At 55.2% G+C, this 18,095-nt stretch overlaps 5 protein-coding genes across 5 annotated transcripts; 3 read left to right on the plus strand and 2 right to left on the minus strand.

Moving 5' to 3' along the window:
* Nucleotides 1-1,582: 1,582 nt before the first annotated feature.
* On the minus strand, nt 1,583-3,387 carry RHO25_011627 (uncharacterized protein; the record flags this gene model as incomplete). Its single annotated transcript, XM_023603052.2, has 4 exons — nt 1,583-1,986; nt 2,059-2,325; nt 2,383-2,780; nt 2,831-3,387. The coding sequence occupies 4 exons, from the start codon at nt 3,385-3,387 to the stop codon at nt 1,583-1,585; spliced, it is 1,626 nt and encodes a 541-aa protein (XP_023454931.1).
* An 8,087-nt stretch (nt 3,388-11,474) lies between these two features.
* RHO25_011628 (uncharacterized protein) lies at nt 11,475-13,635 on the minus strand (the record flags this gene model as incomplete). Its single annotated transcript, XM_023603054.2, has 2 exons — nt 11,475-12,105; nt 12,209-13,635. The coding sequence occupies 2 exons, from the start codon at nt 13,633-13,635 to the stop codon at nt 11,475-11,477; spliced, it is 2,058 nt and encodes a 685-aa protein (XP_023454686.1).
* An 809-nt stretch (nt 13,636-14,444) lies between these two features.
* Nucleotides 14,445-15,213, plus strand: RHO25_011629 (uncharacterized protein; the record flags this gene model as incomplete). Its single annotated transcript, XM_023603055.2, has 3 exons — nt 14,445-14,479; nt 14,534-14,819; nt 14,878-15,213. 3 exons carry the CDS (start codon nt 14,445-14,447, stop codon nt 15,211-15,213), a joined length of 657 nt encoding a protein of 218 aa, XP_023454932.1.
* Nucleotides 15,214-15,629: 416 nt separating this feature from the next.
* On the plus strand, nt 15,630-16,466 carry RHO25_011630 (uncharacterized protein; the record flags this gene model as incomplete). The annotated part of the gene is made up of 4 exons (XM_023603056.1): nt 15,630-15,664; nt 15,785-15,923; nt 15,979-16,134; nt 16,188-16,466. The coding sequence occupies 4 exons, from the start codon at nt 15,630-15,632 to the stop codon at nt 16,464-16,466; spliced, it is 609 nt and encodes a 202-aa protein (XP_023454933.1).
* Nucleotides 16,467-16,924: 458 nt separating this feature from the next.
* Nucleotides 16,925-17,739, plus strand: RHO25_011631 (uncharacterized protein; the record flags this gene model as incomplete). Its single annotated transcript, XM_023603057.1, has 3 exons — nt 16,925-16,971; nt 17,090-17,360; nt 17,443-17,739. The coding sequence occupies 3 exons, from the start codon at nt 16,925-16,927 to the stop codon at nt 17,737-17,739; spliced, it is 615 nt and encodes a 204-aa protein (XP_023454926.1).
* Nucleotides 17,740-18,095: the final 356 nt, after the last annotated feature.

Genomic DNA, 18,095 nt, shown 5'->3' on the forward strand with positions numbered 1-18,095 from the left:
CCAGCTATCTGGTGGGTTGTCCGAAAGTCTGCTGTCACTGCCACTGCCACTACTACTGCCACTGCCGTCAACTATCACCGTTGACGTCTGCCTGCCTCACGTCGAAGTGCAAAGTAAAGCCAGTGCATGCATTCACTACCCTCATTCCTCCACATGAGACTACTCCAGACCAAGCACAGGTGTTGCAACAATGAGGGGAAAAATAATTGTGGATATACCACTTCCGTCCCTGTCTCGCTGTACTACCTTCTCTCACTGCTATTTTCTATTCCTATCTCCATTTCCGTTGAATCAATAAGCACTGCTGATGACTTTCACATGCTACTACCATCACCCATTCCAATGTCCTGCATACTTCTTTCACGTGTCAAGAACAATGCACACCCACTCTCATTCTGATGTGATGTGTTGATTACCATCCTGTTTTTACGCAATGCAGATGCAATGCACCTGCGGGAACTCAATCTTGCCGTTAACGTGCCGTTTTCTGTCATCTGTCTCTCCGCCCTTCTTCATGTGCCGGCCGTTGGGTGATCATAAGGAAGGTAGCTAAAGGTCGCACAAGGGAGGAGCGAGTCTCGAGTGTCTCTGTTTCGGAGTGGTCTCCTGGCTTTCCGTAGGATTGTTTGTTTGACCGGAACCTATGATAAGAAGTGCGAACACACATGGAAAACGCCAACATCTGAGACGAGATCGGGACGAAATCAAGATGACAAGACTTTGTATGACGATACGTAAAGAAATTCGACATTAAGAGAACAAATGGACTTTTTTTTTCTCTCTCTTCCTTTCTCAAAACACTTTCTACCTCCTCCTTCCACCCATCCATCAAATCATCTCAACACGCATTAGGCCCCAAAAAGCCATATTCGTTATCTGCATGATCCAGGCTGGGGTTGCTGGTATTCCACACACACTCATCAAGTTCATGCACGTCCGTGAAAGCTTTTGGTCCTTTGTCTCATATGCATGCGCTCCTCCAAGTTCGTGAAACGACCAATTGGCGCGTCCCTGCTGTAACATCTACTCTCTCCCCCAAGGCGGTCCAGTAGCTGTCCCCAAAAACACTGTGCTTTCAGTCCTGAGCCCACGCCTCGCTGAAGAGCTTGAAATTGAGCCCAAAGCGTAACCAGATTAAGGCTCTTCTCGCTTTTCGGAACGCGTTTCGAAGAAGGCAAGCGTCCTCTCAAGTGCTGTTGAAGAGAAGGAAAAAAAAAAAGGAAACAATGCAAGCCAGGTATCGGCGAAATTGAGCGCTGAAGCACCGCAGTGCTCCGCATTCCCAAATCACGCGTCGTGGTCGTATATGACCCTCCAGAAGTGTAGCGTAAATCAACTCGGTACAAAAGTGCTCGCTGTTTATGTTGGTCTTTCGTCCATGTCGGTCCGAAGTCATTCATCGTGAGTCCCGGGTTATTCGTCGTCATGAATCGTGAGGTGAAAAGTACAAGTCAAGGAAAATGTTCTGTTGACTAGCGACAATGAAAGACTTCTGGCGCATGGGTCATGCAGCGCTTTCGTCTCCATGGTCATCATCATCGTTTCTGCGGCCGTAAAATACTGCGTGACAGTCACGTGGTGGCTATCGGCGGCCGCCGACCTTGGCTGCTTGCGGTTGCGGCATGCCAACGCCGTCGGTGCGTTGCCTCTTCATAGAAGCGTCGTTGGAGTAGTGCGCTTCGTCTTCGTCATCGCGCCCGCGCTTGTTGTGGGCATTTACTGCGCCGTTCATGGGCGGATATTGAGGCGACTGTTGGTAGTGAGACGGATAACCTGTCTCAGCGCCGTTGGGTGCGCCCGATCGTGCATCGTTGCCGATAACGTAGTTCAGGTTGCTGGATGGCAGTTGTCCTGCTCGAGGAGTGGTGCTGTTGTATCCAGTGTACGTGGTGGTCGTACGTGGGGTCGAAGAGCCGTGCACGCCGTTCTGATGCGGCGAGTGAGTCTGCTCGGGAGACACGTGCGAAGATTCTGGGTGAGCAGATCCTGACGCAGTGTTAGGATTGTAATTGTACGATGGGCGTCTGGCGCCATATGACGCACTGTGGGTATATTCACCCTCGTGTTCCCCATCCGCGTCCTGCTGGCCGCTGTAACCGTTGTGCTGAGGCTTACTTTCAACGTGCTCGTTTTCGGCACCGGCGCGGGCAGGAGGACCCATTTCAGACTTCACGCCACCTCCAGGACTCTGCTGCACAGGGTTGTAACGAGGCATGCCGCCGTAATGCTGTTGTCCATACTGCGAGGGCGCAGAGTAGTACTGGCTGCTGTAGGCTGGCTGGCTGGTTTGGTATTGAATACCTTGCGAGTTGCTCGGTGAGGTAGCTGCTGGGGTAGAAGGTTCAGTACGTGAGATGGCTGTGCCATACGAGAGTGGCTGACCTGTCTGCGCTCCATACTCATATCCATTGTTCATGGGCAATCCTGAGGCCGTGGTTGGCGGGGTAGGGAATGTGTGCGCGCGGTCCAGTCCAGGCCTGCCGGTACCTGGATGAGGTGCAATGGAGTGGGGCGGCTGTGACCCGCCAGCGCTAATGGGAGTGCTCATTGAGTGATGGTGAGTCAGTGCAGGAGGTTGTGTTCCCTGAGGAGTTCGCATGTAATCCTGAGATGAGTCCGGTCTGCGAGCAGCGGCAGCCATGGCGGCATTGCCAATGCTCTGGCGGGCTTGGTTCGTGGGATGATAGAGCAGGGCACCGATGTTGTGAACAAAAAGAGGGTACAAAAGCTCCGTGATCTTCTCCTTGTTGGCGAAATCCAGCGCACGATCAAAGGGGATCCTGAAATGGTTAGCAGAGCAAGAGCGGAGGTGCGATGCATTCTGACTTACCAGACACCTTTAAGGTGCATGGGTCCAATTTTGACGACGTGTCGCGTCTTCTCGCTTTTAAGAATGCCGTCGCGACGTCCACGCGTCATTCCAGCGACGTTGAGAAGTTTGGTGCCGTTAATCATGTGGTTGTCTTCACGTCGCGCCACACACACGCCATTGGCCTCGACTTGAAAGCATAAGCTTCCCTCATCCTCCCAAAGGGTCGCAGTCACTCTCGGCTTCATTCCGGGGGGTGCAATCTGTCCCGAGGTATCGAACGCTTGCTGAGTATACTGCTGAGAAGCGCCTGGAGGGGGCTGCGCGTTGGATGCCATGGTCGGAAGCGGAAGCGCTTGGGGGATCATCTGGGGACCCATGGACGACGTGACAGGGTGAGGCGCAGACATGGGTGGCATTGTGTTCCCATAAGAGTGCTGCGGATAAGATTGAGGCTGATACGTGTAGGTCGCAGGCTGAAGCGGTGGTGGTTGGCCGTACGAAGAATATTGAGGCATGCCCGGCGCTGGCGCCGCCTGCTGCGCGTGGCTGTCCATGTACTGTTGTGGGTGATTCATGCTGGAATAGCCGGTGCCGAAGGCAGATTGGAGTGCTGTCGAGTGGGAGGACGGAGACTGGTACTCGCCGTGCTTGTTATGGCCGATGGAAGACGCGTACGACGTGTTCGAATCGTAGGATTGATTGCCGATCGAGGCACCACTGGAAGAACCAGCCCGAGGCGAGGAGCCTACTGAAGACGCGCTCGTCTGGTGTCGGGGCTCGTGGGAGTAGAGCGTGCTTTGGGACTCAAAGGGAGTTTGAGACCACTGGCTCTGATTCCCTCGGGATTGGTATATCTGGGAGACCGAAGGCAGCTCCAGTTTGACGGCGGTGAAGGTAGTCTTGAAGCTCGCGCGGTCGTCGAGCGGCGGTGGAAAAATGGAAACGCGGTGTTGGAGCGCACTGCTCGAAGTTCACGCGTCGGTGGTGATGTTGGTCGTCGTAGATGCGGATCCGTGGGCTCGTCAAGGGTGCAAAGCAGGTCGTGATGGTCTAGATGCTAGCAATGTCGGCGGGCCAGATAACAAAGCTGCGATGGTCAAACGCCGCACTCAAGGCAAAGTCGTAAATGCAGTCGTAAAAGGTCGTCAAGGTCGTTACGGGTCGTCGGGGCGTGTCAATGGGCTGCGGTCCACTGATGCTCACGAACCTGGAGGCGCGAATGTCAGTACAGGTGTCGTTGGGTGTCTCAGAGGTGCACCGTGTCGACGCAGCGGGAGCACTGCACGACGGCGACTACAGACGCACCAGCTGCCCTAGAGGTTATGCAATGCATGGCAGAGAGGAGCAGGCGGTTCGCGAAAGCAGTGGGGAGCTGGAGTTTCTAGCAGTGGAGAGGCTGGCTGGGTGGGAGCTAAAGCCCGGCTAACAGAGTCGCATCATGCACGGAAGGCGGGACCGTAGGCCAGCCTTTGCGCGCGGCGCTATGCCACATCGGAGGCATAGGCGAGGTCGAGGTGGTTGGGAAGGCTCCACCCGCGGCCGGCGCTGGCAGAGGAAAAAAACAGCGTGCTGCGAGAGCGTCACGTACCTTGGGCGTTTGACACACGTGTGGCGCGGGCGGCGGGCGTGCGAGCGTGCGCGCTGCGATCTGCTGATGCTGGCGACGATGCTGGCTGGAGAGGTTCGTCGGGGCGGTGGCGGGTGCAGGTACTGCTGCGGGCTGCGCAGGCACGAGACGCAACGCACCGCGAGATGCAGAGCAGAGTGCGCCGGCTGGCGGCGGAGGTCTCCAGGATGCAGCGGGCTCTGGTGGCAGCAGCTCGGAGCTGTGCGTGGTGCAGTGCAGTGGTGCAGCGTGCGGGCGTGCGGTATGCAGCAACTGCTTGGTGTATGCTCAACGGGCCGGCGCGGTTGCAAGGCAAGGCAAGACTGATGTTCCTCGTGGTGGCAGGCAGGCGCAGACGATGCACACGCTCTGCAGCAGTGAGCGAACGCGTTGATAAGGTGGAACAGCGTCAAGACAGTGCTCTTCAAAAGCGGCTACGCGAAGGCTTTTCGGTGCTGGCGATAGCAGGATGAGACAAGGCGCACGGGGAGCGTGCATGGATCGCTCTTTGCCGTTTGGCCTGCGGGTGGGGTCTGCAAGGAAGGGATGATGGAGATCGCTGCACGGGCCAGCCAGGACCACAACCTTCCGCCGCTGCGATAGTTGGCCCACGATATTCATGCACCCTCGTTGGACGGTGCGCGGATCAACGCCGTTCAACGCGTGTTTGAGCTCTGGCAACTGCTGAGAACACTGGCGCGCCGCATCAACTTCCTCTTCCCGCGCCACGAACAGCGCGCGCCCGTCCAGCGCAATGGGGCAGCGCTGCCCGCGACGTGATCTCGGCCGGAGACGGGCACAGATAGCGCGAGATAGCCAGCACGCGCGCACAGCAATCGATGAGCGACTACAGAGAGTTCTCGATGTTGTCCGGCTTCTCGAAGCGGTAAAGGCGAAAACACGCATCGCCGGGCTGGGCGTGCCGGGTGCTCGCAAACCTAGAGCCCTACTACTCGCACACCATGGCCTATTTTTTGCCCCAACGCACAGAAAAAGAGGCACAATGGAACACTAATCAATCTATGCATACCGATCGCAGCCGTTTCGGCGCGCACACAATTGATGAGGTCAATGGTAGATGTTCTCTCCAACACGCGTGCTCTCCTCACCGCGCGCGTCTGGAGATGCTCCCGGGTGCAATTGTCCATCACTCATGTCCGATTGTCGAAACGCTCGGTCAGTTTCTGGCCCGGATCCTCCTCGCCTCGAACCCTCCACGCTACGTCTTGCACACTTTGCCAGCGTGTCCATGCTTGAGTCAGCCGGCAGAAGCTGGTTGGCGTTTGGCAAGACGTGCGCATCATTGGCTGAGAGCCCTGGTTTGCGAGCGCTCGCATTGTGGGAAGTGGCGCAACATCTGCCAGTCACCTCGCCTTCGCTAGACCGGCCACCCTTGTCACGTTGACAGCCTTTCGCTGCGCTGGAGATAGACCCAGAAACGAGGTACTGCCCCGAAGGAGTCGTGGCTGTCACAGGCCCACCCGTGGGGACGCGGCAGCGTGACAACGACAGTGTCCCCTTCCACGCTTCGTCTCGTCAGGCAGCGAGCAGAGCAGCCAGATGGGCAGAAGAGGGCCATCATGGTCGAAATAGGCCGCTCAAAACATCGAGCGAGAGATCTGTCTGCAGATGCATGCACAGCGCGGGTATGCAAGTGTTCCGTCCGCATGTGATCGGTCCGTCGACAACAATGCGCCCCACGCCTGCACAAACGAGCTCCGCCGTCCGTGCCTCAACCGAATGGCATCAATTATCGCCAGGCCTGTCATCGCCAGTCGCGCCAGCGCACAGCGGCATGGGGTGGGCTTTTGGCGAGATTCGGTGGTAGCGACGAGCCAGCACCTCCCTCGAAAAGCAATATGGCAACCCTGGAGCGCGCCGGTCGTGTGTGAGTGAGTTGGCCTCGTCGACCACCCTACTCGCGACGCGCTCTCGAATCGAAGGCCGACACGTCAACAGCGCGGGCAGGCCAGGCAACCTTAAAGTGCGCCACATCGGAAGCGGAGTGCACAAGCATTCCAGCATGCGCTCCTCCAGCACATGGGAGCACTTCCCATTAGCCTGCGCCGACCCTCTGCCATGCCCCAGAAGGGCAGCTCGAAGTTATTGTTTCACAGTTGAGGGAGCGGCGTGGCAGATGTCGTGCACGAGGTGCCGTCCTGCGCTGCTGCTGTTGAAAATCCGCCCAGGCAGCTCCCTCCATCTGGCGATCGCACGCGCGCCCGGGCGGGGTCACGTTCACCGCTCTTCTGCCCGCCCACAGCTCCGCGGTCTGATTGGGGCCGAGCACAAACGATGCCCTCGCGCTCATCATCACCGAGTTCCACTCGGATGCCATCTGTACAACACAGATGTCTCGCAGCAGGCAGCTCGTCAGGGTCGGTGCCCCCCATGCCACGAAAAGGCGAGACACGAGCATGCTGCTCTCGCCATTGTTCGCACCATCTGACCTCGTCTGCTCCACCCCAAGTGCCCGAGCTTGTTCATGCCAGCGTGAAGCACCAGTATTCCCCAGATCGCCATGCACAAGTGGGATCTTGCTTGTGAGCCTGTATGCTGTATGCATCGGCAGCGGCGCGCGATTGCGCACTTCACGGCAGCAGACGCTTGCATGCGCAGCTGGTGGGCATTGCATGATGTGCGGCGCCGGGCAATTCTGCATTGCGCCTTTATCCGCCGCAGCGCAACGTGCCAGGCACTTCCCTCTCACAGAGCTCTGCCCTGAGAACTGCACTGCTTCAGCATCGTGAGCGGAGGCTCGAGAGAGCTGGGGCCGAAAGGGTCTCGACACTTCCGTCTTGCGGTGTGCCTTACTCGACCTCCCGACGAGGTGTACACAAGGAGCTTCCTGGTCGTGCCAATTCTTTCCCTCCGTGTCACGCGATCGGTCATCTCGTTGATGGCACAGCTGACTCGCGATCCAGACCTTTCCGGCCTGTCGTGTAAACGATCATGGCCAAAGCAGGATTTCTAAAATCGTCCACCTGAGCGGTGATCCAAAAGCGTCCACGCTACGTATGACAACATTGTCAAAGTCGCGGTGTGCTGACTCGATTTGCTGCCACCAGCAATCGTTGTAATAGCGCGGGACAAGTCCTTAGTACCCTTACCAGGCATCTTCACTCCCAACATCATGGCAAGATTTGAAGCATAATTGTTTAAGAGCTTCGGATGCGTCTACGTGCTTGTCATCCTTCCCGATAGAGTGTGCGGCCACGCACAGCGCTCAGGCTTGCTGCGCGTGACACTGACTCGAATCTCTCCGATCTCTCGGGCATTGGTACAGCAAGAACATATACAAGTGCTTCCACTAGAGCAGATCGGCTGTCCATCAAACATAGCGCGACTGAACGCCTTCAAACGCGTGTGTCAAGTTGAGATACGAGCAGATACGCCATGGCGCAGGCGTTGCGTTCGCCGTCGTTTGAGCTGTCCGAAGCATTGGCTCGAGTGCCCTGCGTCGAGGCAAAGTGCCAATTTGTCACCTAGGCTGAGCGTATGAGTCGGTCTGTATCATTTGGCGAACGACTACCTTCACAACGGCACCGCTTTATCGTCTGGAGTTGACGCAGGGTCACAAGTCCACGACCCGTGGCGTGAGCAAGCAGAATATGAGAGCTACCGCCTCGACGCTGACGGTGCTCACGCGACGATGAAACGAACGGTGAAGGACACGTTGAGCCTCTCCCGTGGTGTCCATGCTATTTGCGTCCTGTCAATGCGAAGACTGACTCTCTACTGGTCTGCTGACCGCTACGCAAATGAGCGAAGGAAATGAGTATGTCGTGAGAAACCAAGCATCAGACTTGATCATGTCAGTCCAGGTAAAACCTCTAGAGGTCGGAGATATACTGTCGGCAGATGTTTCCGGAGGACATCGCTCTAGCCATGGCCGCATGGCCGCCACAGTTGACTGACTTGACTCAACTAGGCAAGATCCACAAACTGCGAACCTCTGCAGCCCTGGTCCTGCTGCGAGTCGGTGCGAGTCTGCATTTGATGCACGAGCGCCGATGCTCGACGTGGGGGACCAGCGAGGGCGTTGCTGACCGCACGAGACAATCCCTTCCAAAGCAGGGTCCGGGAGAGCCTGTTAACATCTTCTCAACATCCTGAAACCAGAGGCGCTGCAGACTTTCGAGTCTCCAGCACGGCGTTCCTCGGGAACGGATCTGGCGTTGGGCAGCTGCACAGGAAGAGACAGAGAGCCTCCTGAAAGTATCCGATCAGCTGGACAGCTCCCGTCCACGTCCGAAAAGATGCAGCGCAGCGCAGTAGCAGCAGTAGTGAGAAACAAAAGGTCGTTGAAAGCGGCGTGGTCTGAACCACTGCTGCATGCACTCCTGGTCATCGAAGTGCGAGATGCAGAGCTAACATAGTCTACGGTATGCACGTCTGCCCACGGCTTCGCTTGGCGTGCGTCGGGTTCCTGCAGAATCAGAGGCGGCTTCAGCGAATGCACACCGCACAACGCCGCACCTCGCCGTCGCTCGCCACTCAGCGTGCAGCGCTGACAGCTGCCTCGTATGCAGGAACACGCTTCGTGCATTTTCGCTGGCTTCGATCAGGAGTTCCTGGCGTTGCCGCCGTTGTACGTACACGATGCCACTACTACTGTCTGACCCCCAACGCCGCGGAGGGCAATTTTCGTTGAACCAGGCCAGCCATGCAGCTACTGACGTCCGGCGAAGTGCAACGAAGCTCATGCGAAGCCGCGGATCAACAATCCAAGTCCAGTAAACCCAGCGGTAGGACAACTGCCACATCTCACACCCTATCTGCAACAAAAACTAACGAAAGCCTGTGCCTGTGCCTGTGCATCTGCAACGTCCACCAGCTAGGCGCAAAGCGCAAATCATTTCGTGCATACTATTGACAGGGCCCTTGGAGAGATCCTGATCCTCTGCTGCAACTGCCTGCACGTACTACCTACGCACGCTTACAGTAGCCGACATATCTCCAGCATAAGTGTCGATGCGAGTATGTACGATTACGAATTTACCGACAGCACGACGGTTGGATTTTGCAATGGCTTTATTTGTATAGGGCGGCAGTAGTGGAATGTAGGGTTTGCTGCAGTGCTGTTATAGCGAAACTTGTCTGGCGTGTGTGGATGAGGTATACATGTATGCGTCTGACGTTACTTTCGACGAAGGTGTAGCCAGTTCCACCAACCCATCATCCCTCTCTGTGCATATCTTGACATCAACAGAACATTCACTGCCAACCTGCTTGGTGGCTCATTGATCAGACTTGATCGTGATACGCAAGCAGAAAATCGCTGATGCCGAAGTCTTGCAATGACACGAGCTTTTCGCTACCACGACTAAATCGCGGTCTGGTAGGGCGTTGCTGAAGACTACGACCATTACCACTTCCCGATACACTCTCTGGAAGAAGGAAATGCTCCGGATGCGACCCATATCTGATCGAGATACGATAACAATTGCTCCGGCATCCTGGTGCTCGCCCCGTATATCGAGACCCGACCACTTGCGGAATGCCGTTCGGTGAGCCCGATCGAAACCCTGGTTATCACTCCAGCGACAACCTGTTGATGAGCCACCATAGCAAGAAAAAGAGCACTGGTGATCTGCACCCTGTTCATGAGACATGGTGTCTCAGTCTACCCAAGCTTCTGTCAATCCTAGCTTACCTACCACCACCACCATCCATAGACAATTTTTCAAGAAATGTCCAACCACCGATCCGCACGGCATAGACAAGAAGTCCGCGTCCACTATCGATTCCCATACCTGTTGACTCCGACTCAACGAACCTCCGTCTATCCCCATCAGGAGAGAGAAAACAAGAGAAGCATCAAATACCCAAGAACCAGGTCAACAAGAATCCTACAATCCTCAATCCCACCCTATCATCCACCTTCCCCAGCATCCTACCCACCTCTTTCGAAAGAAAAATCACAGGGCGAGATGCGAAAGGCTGCTCAATTCCCCCAACCATGACTATACAACCGATATCCCCAACCTCATCACATACTGAACCACGGACATGTCTACCACTCAATCACATCCTCTCTCAGAAGCCCCAATCACACATGAATCTATCAGGTCTCGTGATCGACAAACAAAGTACAGAGCAACCCGACAACCCGAATAATAACAATCCTAGGCCTTCCCTTCCCATCAATCGATACTGTACCGGATCTTGATATCCGACATCCGGTATCCGCGTCCCATCCCGTGGACCAGCCGAACGACACGGCTCCGGACACGGCGAAGACGATCGCGGGGAGTTCTTTCCTATCCATCAGAACGGAATCTCCATTGCAGTGCAGACATGCAACCAGTGGTAAAACTCTTCGGGTGAAGTGAAAAGTAGGGAGTGTGGGGGTCGGAACAATCATCAGGAAGATGTGCAATAGTGCGTAATGTGGTTCGGGATATGTCACAGGAGCCAAAGAAAGCATTTCCAACTAGAGGTATGGGATGGGAGATGGTGGTAAGTCTGGATGATCGCCGTGATCGAACGCAATGTGATGTCTTTCATGCAACCCCTTTACGCGTGTAAAAGTGCAACGCGTTCCGGACGCGTAGTGTATTCGTCGGGTTGTGTGTGAAGAGGAAACCCAGAAAGAAAATGAATGGAGCTAGGAGGTGATGAGCGAGGATTTCCGAGTGAACGAACAGGAAGAGAGAGGAATTGTGATCCGGAATAAATTGCGAAAAAGGTAAATCGTGATCTCTGCGATTTGCGAGAGGGCCAATGTGAAGCGTAGAGATTCTCTGGCTGTACGAGAAACTTGCAAAACTGAGAGTGCTTGTGGGGTATTATTTGTTGCGCAGAAAGTAGGCATCAATTTCTAACGATTCGTGCAACTGAAGAAGTGTTCCCATGCATTGCCCATGGGCTCGTAATCGTACACCAAGTGTCAAACGAAACATTGGAAGAAGGGTCTCTCTTTTGAGACAACGAAAAGTCCACACACTACGTGTTGCAGCGCCGCCATGAAAAGGTGCGAAAAGCGACACGCTTCGCACCGCCCATCAATCTCGTCACATCCCTAGAATGCAGCTCGTGAACAGAATCCAGCCATCAGTAGTACGTCCCTCTGCCCTCCTCCCACTTGCTTGTCTTGACATCATCCCTCTTCACCAGACTCCCGTTGTCCATGCTCTCGTCCCCTTCAAGCGGAGCAAAGCTCACTCTGCCGCTCTTCCTCCTATTGCCTCCCGAGACACCAAGTCCTGCCTCCGGACTCTCCAGCAGCCCCACTGCGCCAACCCACTCCCACACCCGCCCAACATCTCCTGTCCTGCCCTCTCGGACCATAGGCCTCACGTTCGAATTGCTCTCCACCAGAGCCTGCACTCTCTGCCACAAAACCTTTCTCCGGTTCGCTGAGAACTCCTCTCGCAGCACATCATCTCTCAACTGCGCGACACTCATGTAGTTCTCTTTGTACACATCCGGCTCAGTCGCATTCAGCGCAGCTTGATAGCTCAGCTTCTCCAACGCGAGAGTCGCGAGCTGCTTCGCACGCTTCTCCGTTTCGTTACCGGAAGTGATTCTATATCGTCCATAGCCTCCGCTCGTGAGGACAAGAAGAACACCTATAAGTTGCCAAAGATATCGTCTAAGAGTTTCGCGTAGCGATCGTCGGATTGCGCATGCGAGGGGGAGGGCGGCGAGGGAAGTGGATCGGAGGGTGGATTCGGTGTTGGAGCTGGCGAGGCGGAGAATCTGTCAGTTACGAAAGCCAAATGTGTAAGCGATTGTGCGCGAAGCAAGATTTCGTTTTGCTGTTGATGTTGATGGTTTGGACTTACCCGTCTGATCCAGACACGATCTCGTCTGAGTTGCTGATTTCCCCAATTGCTGCGGCCCAAAGGTCCTCGAATTCGTCGTTGCTCATGCCTTTGCGGCGCTTAGTCGCAATGGCAGCTTTCAGTGCTGTCTCTTTGAGTTCTGGCTCTGATGCCTCGCCGCATTCGTAGCGCGCGTTCTGTTCTCGAAGTGCTTCGACTGCGCGTTGCTTCACTGCTTCGACCTTGCGGGCTTTTGCGCTGTCCGGTTCGCATGTCGGTGCAATCGGGAGTGCGCCGTTGAGTGAGAGGGGGTGGTGCGTCAGTACAAAGCCGGTCTCGCAAGTCGTCTCGAGGTTCTCGCCGCAGTAGGCATGTGGAGGGCATGGCTCGCATTGTGGTCGAATCACGTCTGCCCAAGGAGGAATCTCGACGCCTCCGATCTCAGTCGATGGTTGACCAACTCCGCAATATCCCACGTTCAGCTTCTCCTGCCGCCAGAGTCCAGACGCCGCTGTTGCCATCACAAGAACGAATGCGCCTAGCCCGCGTTTCGCTGCACCGCCTGGTCGTGAGGTCTGCCGACGCGTTGGGACTAGCTCGCCCGACATCTGTGCTTGCACGAGTTGCTGTTCTTCTTCTGGTGTGAACTCTTCCGTGATCTCGACATCCTCTTGCTTCGTCACCGGCACTTCGAATGTTCTTCGTGACGGCACAATAGCGCCGTCTGTTTGCGGCTTCACAACGCCAACAGTGTCTGTTCGCCTCCGTAGCTCGCGATGACGACGCTCGAGGTCACGCACTGCGCTCGTTGATCGCGCTGCACCCAGTGTCGTTCGCCGACGCTCGGTGTCTGTGACTCTGGCAACGGGCGGAGAGCCGCCTGATTGGAAAACATTCTCGTTCGAGAAAGGGCTGGATTCTGCTTCCTCTCTGACTGCGACCGGAGTAGCGGCACTCACTCTCGATCGTGCTCTTGAAGTGGAGCTTCGCTTGGGCGTTGGCTCTACCTCTTCCTCCACCACGGTCTCGACTGGTCGGGCGTGCTTGCCAGATACTGTTCGCGGCACACTTTCTGGAGGCGCCGTGCTGTGTCTCGCGTTCCTCGGCGTTGGCTCGACCTCTTGAGCTTCCTCTGTCCGCGCTCTCGTCGTGCGCCTGCTGCTTCGTACGGATGCAGGAGTCGGAGGTATTTCGTCGTCGCCGGCGCCTGTTCCTCTTCGACCCGTGGTGATATCCTCGATGCCCCTGCTCGTACGCTTGACGCGCGCGGCCGCGGTTCGGATCTTGCGAGCCTGGGGGACGACTTCGCTGTTGAACAGCTCAATCAATTGTGCTTTCTTGGCTGACGAAGGATAGTTGACATTGTGTTGGACGAGAATGGATCGCAATCGTGGGACAGTCAGAGTCGACGGGTCGAAGTCCGGCTCGAGATATTGCTGGTCGTCCATGGCCGGCCAACGGGTCTGCGCCAGGCGCGGGACGGAGAAGTGTAGAGTTTGGAGCGAGTCGCTGTCGATAGTCGCGAGGACGGCGACGACGGCGAGGACTGCTATGGGCGGGGATGGATGGTGTATGGATGGGCGCACGGGGTGCTGGTGGGAACAAGTGTTGTTCGCGGCGACTGACGAGAAGAAGGTTTCTTGTCGTCGGCAGTAAACACTGTCGCTGTGCTGCCGGAGATGTCGCGAGCGCAAGTGCCACGCGCTGATCAAGGCAGCAGAGCGGGAGACGCTGGGATTGTGCCGGTTGCTACGTCACTACTGAACTTTAGCTCTGCCGCTATTCACTTCACTCCTGGACCTTCACGTGCACAAGTACGCATAGGAGTCACTGGTGTCTGCGCAGCTGGCCGTTTCTGGTGCTCGGACGACACGTGTGGAGGGTTTGTAACGCTTGCTAATGGGGCATGTCCTGAACGTGTCATGAGCAGACCGCACGTACAGCCGGCGATCGATTATCCCTATGCGGAGCATCATAAACATGCAAACCCTGTGGCAAGGTCGTCCTCCCAGACTAGTCATTTTCTACGGGCAACCCGAAGAATGTGAAGCAACCGACTTCACATGCGCATCTCGTAGCTCCGTTGAGGCCTACGCGTTGCCACATTGCTTGTGATCTCAGTCAAGTGAGCAAGCATGGGCGAAGGGGTTCCACGACGAGGCACAGCACTTCAGAAAACCATCTGCCACGACTCAGTGACCGCACATTTTGTTTGGAACATCAAGTTGACACTGTGATATCTTCAACGCCAACGACCATGGCTCCCGTTAGCAGCCAACAAGCCCTCGAGCAGTCCGCGCTTACAACCTTTCTTCATCCCAAGACAGTGCCGCTAACTTTGATCAGGTTGCTCGAGATCGGAGGCTTCGCCACCGACTTCACTATCATGACGCAGACGAAGGCGTTTGCAGTCCACCAATCCGTCATCGACCGAAGTTTGCCTGACAACAATCTGGACGGCATGGCATGTGGCAACGATGAACTAGTCCTCAATGTTACTGCCGAAGTAGCAGAGGACTTTATTCGCCATAGTTATGGACTTCAAGTTCCATGTCTTCGGCGTGTCGCTGGCTTGAAACCTACTGTCGAACAGTGCCTGCGAGTTCTGGACTTGTCGCAACGAGCTGCAGTAGTGAGTTCAGCTTTATCTGAACAATCCTCAATCAACGCTAACGAAATATCTATCCCAGAATTACTTTGACTATCTCACGTCAGATTGCAATAACTGGCTACGAGAGGTGGTTCAATCTAGCGCAGACGATCCCGAGCTATTGGTAGCAATCGGCGAGAATCTCCCCTACTCAAGTATCATGATGGATGAGATGACGGGCGTGTATGAGGACTTGCTCGAAAAGCTCGCAGATTCGATGCAGACTATTCTGACGAGTCGTAAGGACTTGTTGCAGAGAGTTGTGAAGTGCGAGGAGTTACATTGTGGTGTGCTAGGTCTACTGGCCACGCGATCAGAGACCCTGCAGGGAGTCCAAAAGGCGAAGAATGACGAGGTGCTGGCGCGAAAGCATTGATCGTAGTGCAGATGGCGGGGCGTGCGCGGTTTACAGAGGACCTGAAGTCAGATTTTGGGAGACCGATGGGGCACGACGTGGTAGTGTGAGGTACGTGGCCTTCATCCAGAGGCATCGAGTGCCGTCCAGCATCGAGCGAATCAGCACGAATGCGAAGATATGTCCTGAACATTGAGCTGAGTCTCGTAGGTTGTCTTGCCTTCGCTCCGGAATGAACAGAGCTGCTGAAATGAGCTTGTTCAGTGTGGTTGCTGTGAGAGTTTGCAGCTGAAGCTCCGAGCAAAGAGCACCTCCCTGGAAGAGAGCAGCTTCCAACTTGCAAATCAGGCAGCAAGCCGCGAAACTCCAGCCACCACCACCATCCCACCCTCTTCTAAACAGTCAACTCCCTCCAGCAATCACTGCGCGCCGACAACATGGCCGCACGCATCGCGCAAAAAGTCCTTCAAACGTAAGTTGGACTCCTGTTGGGATTTCCCTCGATTCCTTGCGCGCCTCCTCAGGCAAGACTCAGGCTCATTCATTTTATTGATATTGCGACATCCAAGGGCTCTGCTAACTACGTAAGCAGCACCTGGGATGGGAAGGATGTTGATTGGGACCCGGATCTCTTTATGGAGTGCGGAGACTTTGGTACCGTCTCGGGTCACCAGGCCATTCTGTGTGCTGCCTCTCCACACATCGCGCAAATGTGCGAGGATGCAGACTCGGTATGTTATCATTCCGAAAACAATCACAACTCGATCTATCTTTAACGCGTGACAGGACTTTGGCGAGGTGTTTATCGACTTGCCTGAGTCGAAGTCGATTGTCCGCAGCATCTGTGCGTTCATCTACGGACATGACTTCGACCACGTCTTCATTGGCTCGGGGCAACATATGGCAGACACACTTGTGCAGTTCCTGGTTGCTGCAGATAAGGTGAGAATTGGTGCTGCCTCTTTGCACTCCATGACCTCGCTAAAACGATGCAGTACGGGCTTCCTACCATGGGCCGGGAGATCTCAGCGTCAATGATCGAACAAATTAGGTCCATGCGTGGGACTGATCTGTGTTGTCTCAGAGTTGCGCTTCTAGAAAGTGCCCGCACGAACATTGTTCCTCAGATGGTGTTGGACATTGTGTTTGACTTCGCAGCTCGGAGGCTCAAGGAGATCATGGGTGATGACAAAGCCTGGAGTGCGCTCCAAAGCAATTCCGAGTTCCTGAAGGCGGTGCTTACGGATGCGGGCGCGCTGATCGCCGGAGATTGAGGGCGCAAGAGGTTTGCTCTCATGTTGCATCTGTCTTGCAGTACATACACTTACGAAGGCAGCAGGAGGCACTTGCTGGAATCGACCACGGCTACCACGGGAGACAAGGTCTTGAGCGCAGATTTACAGCAAGTGTCTCGCCTTGACCGAGCAATGAATATGGGCCACGTCGTTGAGCATGATCGAGTACGCCTATAGCTCTCGCGATACTGTCGAACGATTCAGTCTCTCAGTGTGAACCAGGGCACGAAAATGCAATTGACTGTGAATTGGTCTGAGTAAGCTGTTTGTCCACATGTGAAGATCTGAAATTTTGCAGCTGAAATCGAAGTGGATTCTCATGTGAACAGGTAGCTTCACCCCTCGCCTTTCCATCAATGATCAAAACCTCCTGCCAATCCAGGAATCTTCTCCTTCTTTCCCCCATCCAGATTGGAGATACTGAACCATCACGAAAAATGAATGCGCAGTACCCGCCCACCCCTGCCCAGATCAGCCTCGAACGGTCAGCCTGCGTCCCTCCTTGCTTCTATCGCCTCACTCTTGATTGATCGCGTGGAAGCGGCAGCCAGCACCACTGGCTGTGCGTCAGAGCTATATTGAGTGGCGCTGACAATGTGCAGGCTCTGGGAGACTCAACGCGAGCGAGACTTGAAGATCATCACCGAGCAGGAAGAAGTCATCGAGGTACACAGTGAAATCGTGTGCAAAGGTTGCCCTCGCCTGGCCGAGCATATCCAAGCCACATGCGAAAATGGTCTGAGTGTCTGTATGCCCACGGTCGTGCTCTGGGAGCTCGTTGCCTACTTGTATGGCTTCGACTTCAGTTACGACTTCGGCGAACCAGACAATGCCGTAGAAGACCTCTGTGATTCCTTCGTGGCCGCGAGAAAGGTGAGATTGAAAGAGAGAGACAGCTGTAAGTGGAATCGTGCTGAAAATGTCGCACTTCCAACTTCCTGATTTCTGGGCACAGGCTGAGAGTGCTGTCTGCGACCTGATCCGGGGATATGACCGCGTCCAGTGTTTCTGCTTTGGGGCTTCGTTGTTCAGTGACCCCGATATGGATATCGTCGCAGTAGGCGCTATGGATCTCGCGGTGAGACTTACAGCAGCCAACCTCGACAGCATCACAGCTGAGGAGAGTGAGGAAATCCTGCGCAACCACTTTCCGTATCGTCAAGATATCGCGGAGGATTTTGCGGCCCACGTGTCCGAGTACGCCGCTGCCATGAGCCTGGCATCCCGCATCGAGCAGATCCACATGGCATAGGGGCGTTGCGATGGATGTGCTGACCCGTGGAAGAGCAAAGTATGAGCGAGGCAATAGAATCAGACATCTACGATCCATTGCGTCCTTGCAAGGCACTCAAACGAAACCGGAGAGGACGAGGCCAGCCGGAAAGATCAAAGCAGAATCTGTTCACATGTCAGACAACCCCAAATATGACGGTTAATAGCCGTTGCTAAAGGAATCGATCATATCTTGCTGCCAGAGACCTATATTCTTTGTCACAAATACGAGCAGAGCTAGCTCAACAAGCATTTTTGACATTCCAAGAAAGCTTACGGCCGGTAATCTCAACTGTACCAAGAGCAGAAACGAGGAGTGGAGGGAGCTTATGGTAA

The sequence above is a fragment of the Cercospora beticola genome, chromosome 8 (assembly GCF_033473495.1).
Source record: "Cercospora beticola chromosome 8, complete sequence".
NCBI lineage: Eukaryota > Fungi > Ascomycota > Dothideomycetes > Mycosphaerellales > Mycosphaerellaceae > Cercospora > Cercospora beticola.